Source organism: Myotis davidii, unplaced genomic scaffold (assembly GCF_000327345.1).
Source record: "Myotis davidii unplaced genomic scaffold, ASM32734v1 scaffold174, whole genome shotgun sequence".
In the NCBI taxonomy this organism is placed as follows: domain Eukaryota; kingdom Metazoa; phylum Chordata; class Mammalia; order Chiroptera; family Vespertilionidae; genus Myotis; species Myotis davidii.
The window spans coordinates 1443179-1444108 of record NW_006289087.1 but is presented as its reverse complement, the minus strand read 5'-3'; the positions used below and the strand labels follow the sequence as shown (position 1 = coordinate 1444108).

Genomic DNA, 930 nt, shown 5'->3' with positions numbered 1-930 from the left:
CCTGGCACCTGCCCCAGGGACGGTGGGGTCCCACCGGGAAGGGCTCGCTGCCCCTCGGCCCGCCTGCTCACCGAAAGTGGCTCTCCACTGCGTCCTTCGTGGCGTGTCTGGGGAGTCCTGTGACGAACAGGGTCCGCCTCACCTGCCGGAGAAACACGCGAAGAGAAGTCACCAGGACGAGCCGGGCAGGGGCCCTGGGCGCTCCCCCTGGCCTGGCAGAGCCCGGAAAGGGCGCCCTCCTCCGGCTACACCGAGCATTTCCCGGGCAACGCCATGCGCTCCGTGGCATGACCGGGGATGAGAAAGAACCAGAGAGGGGGCAGGACTCAGACAGGGCCTCACAGCAGATCACAGGGGGCCCGGGCCTGCAACTGAGTCACCGAAACGGAACCGTATTCAGAATCGTAACTGCAAGTTCGCAGCCCACAAACCTAAGGGCTAGTTGGCCCTTAAACCCTACACCCTAAAACAACCTATTCAGAAAACAAGCTGTTAAAGGGAATACCAGGTTGAAGGTTAGTTGTATGAGAGGCAACTAATCGGTGTTTCTCTCTCTCTCCTCCTCTCTCTAAAAAAAAAAAAAAAATCAATGAACGCCCTAGCTGAATTGGCTCAGTGGTAGAGCATCTGTCCAGGGACTGAAGGGTCCCAGGTTCGGTTCCGGTCAAGGGCACATGCCCAAGTTGCAGGCTCGATCCCCGGCCCTGGACGGGACACGTGCAGGAGGTAACGAACCGATGCGTCTCTCTCACATTGATGTTTCTCTCTCTCCTTCTCTCTCTCTCTCTCTCTCTCTCTCTCTCCCCCGCCCCCCTTCCACTCTCTCTAAAAATCCATGGAAAATCAGGGGAAGATTAACAGCAACAATAATAAATCAATAAACATATCCTCAGGTGATGATTTTAAAAAAAAGACAATGCCAACTCTGAG

The 930-nt window shown here is 55.7% G+C and overlaps 1 protein-coding gene across 1 annotated transcript in view; it reads right to left on the bottom strand.

Annotated features, from left to right (window-relative positions):
• Nucleotides 1–930, bottom strand: part of TMEM63A (transmembrane protein 63A) — a 56149-nt gene that overhangs the window by 45312 nt on the left and 9907 nt on the right. The window contains exon 9 of the mRNA XM_006761316.2: nucleotides 72–142. Within this exon, the coding sequence (XP_006761379.1) occupies nucleotides 72–142 (71 nt within the window). The remainder of the gene's footprint in view (nucleotides 1–71; nucleotides 143–930) is intronic.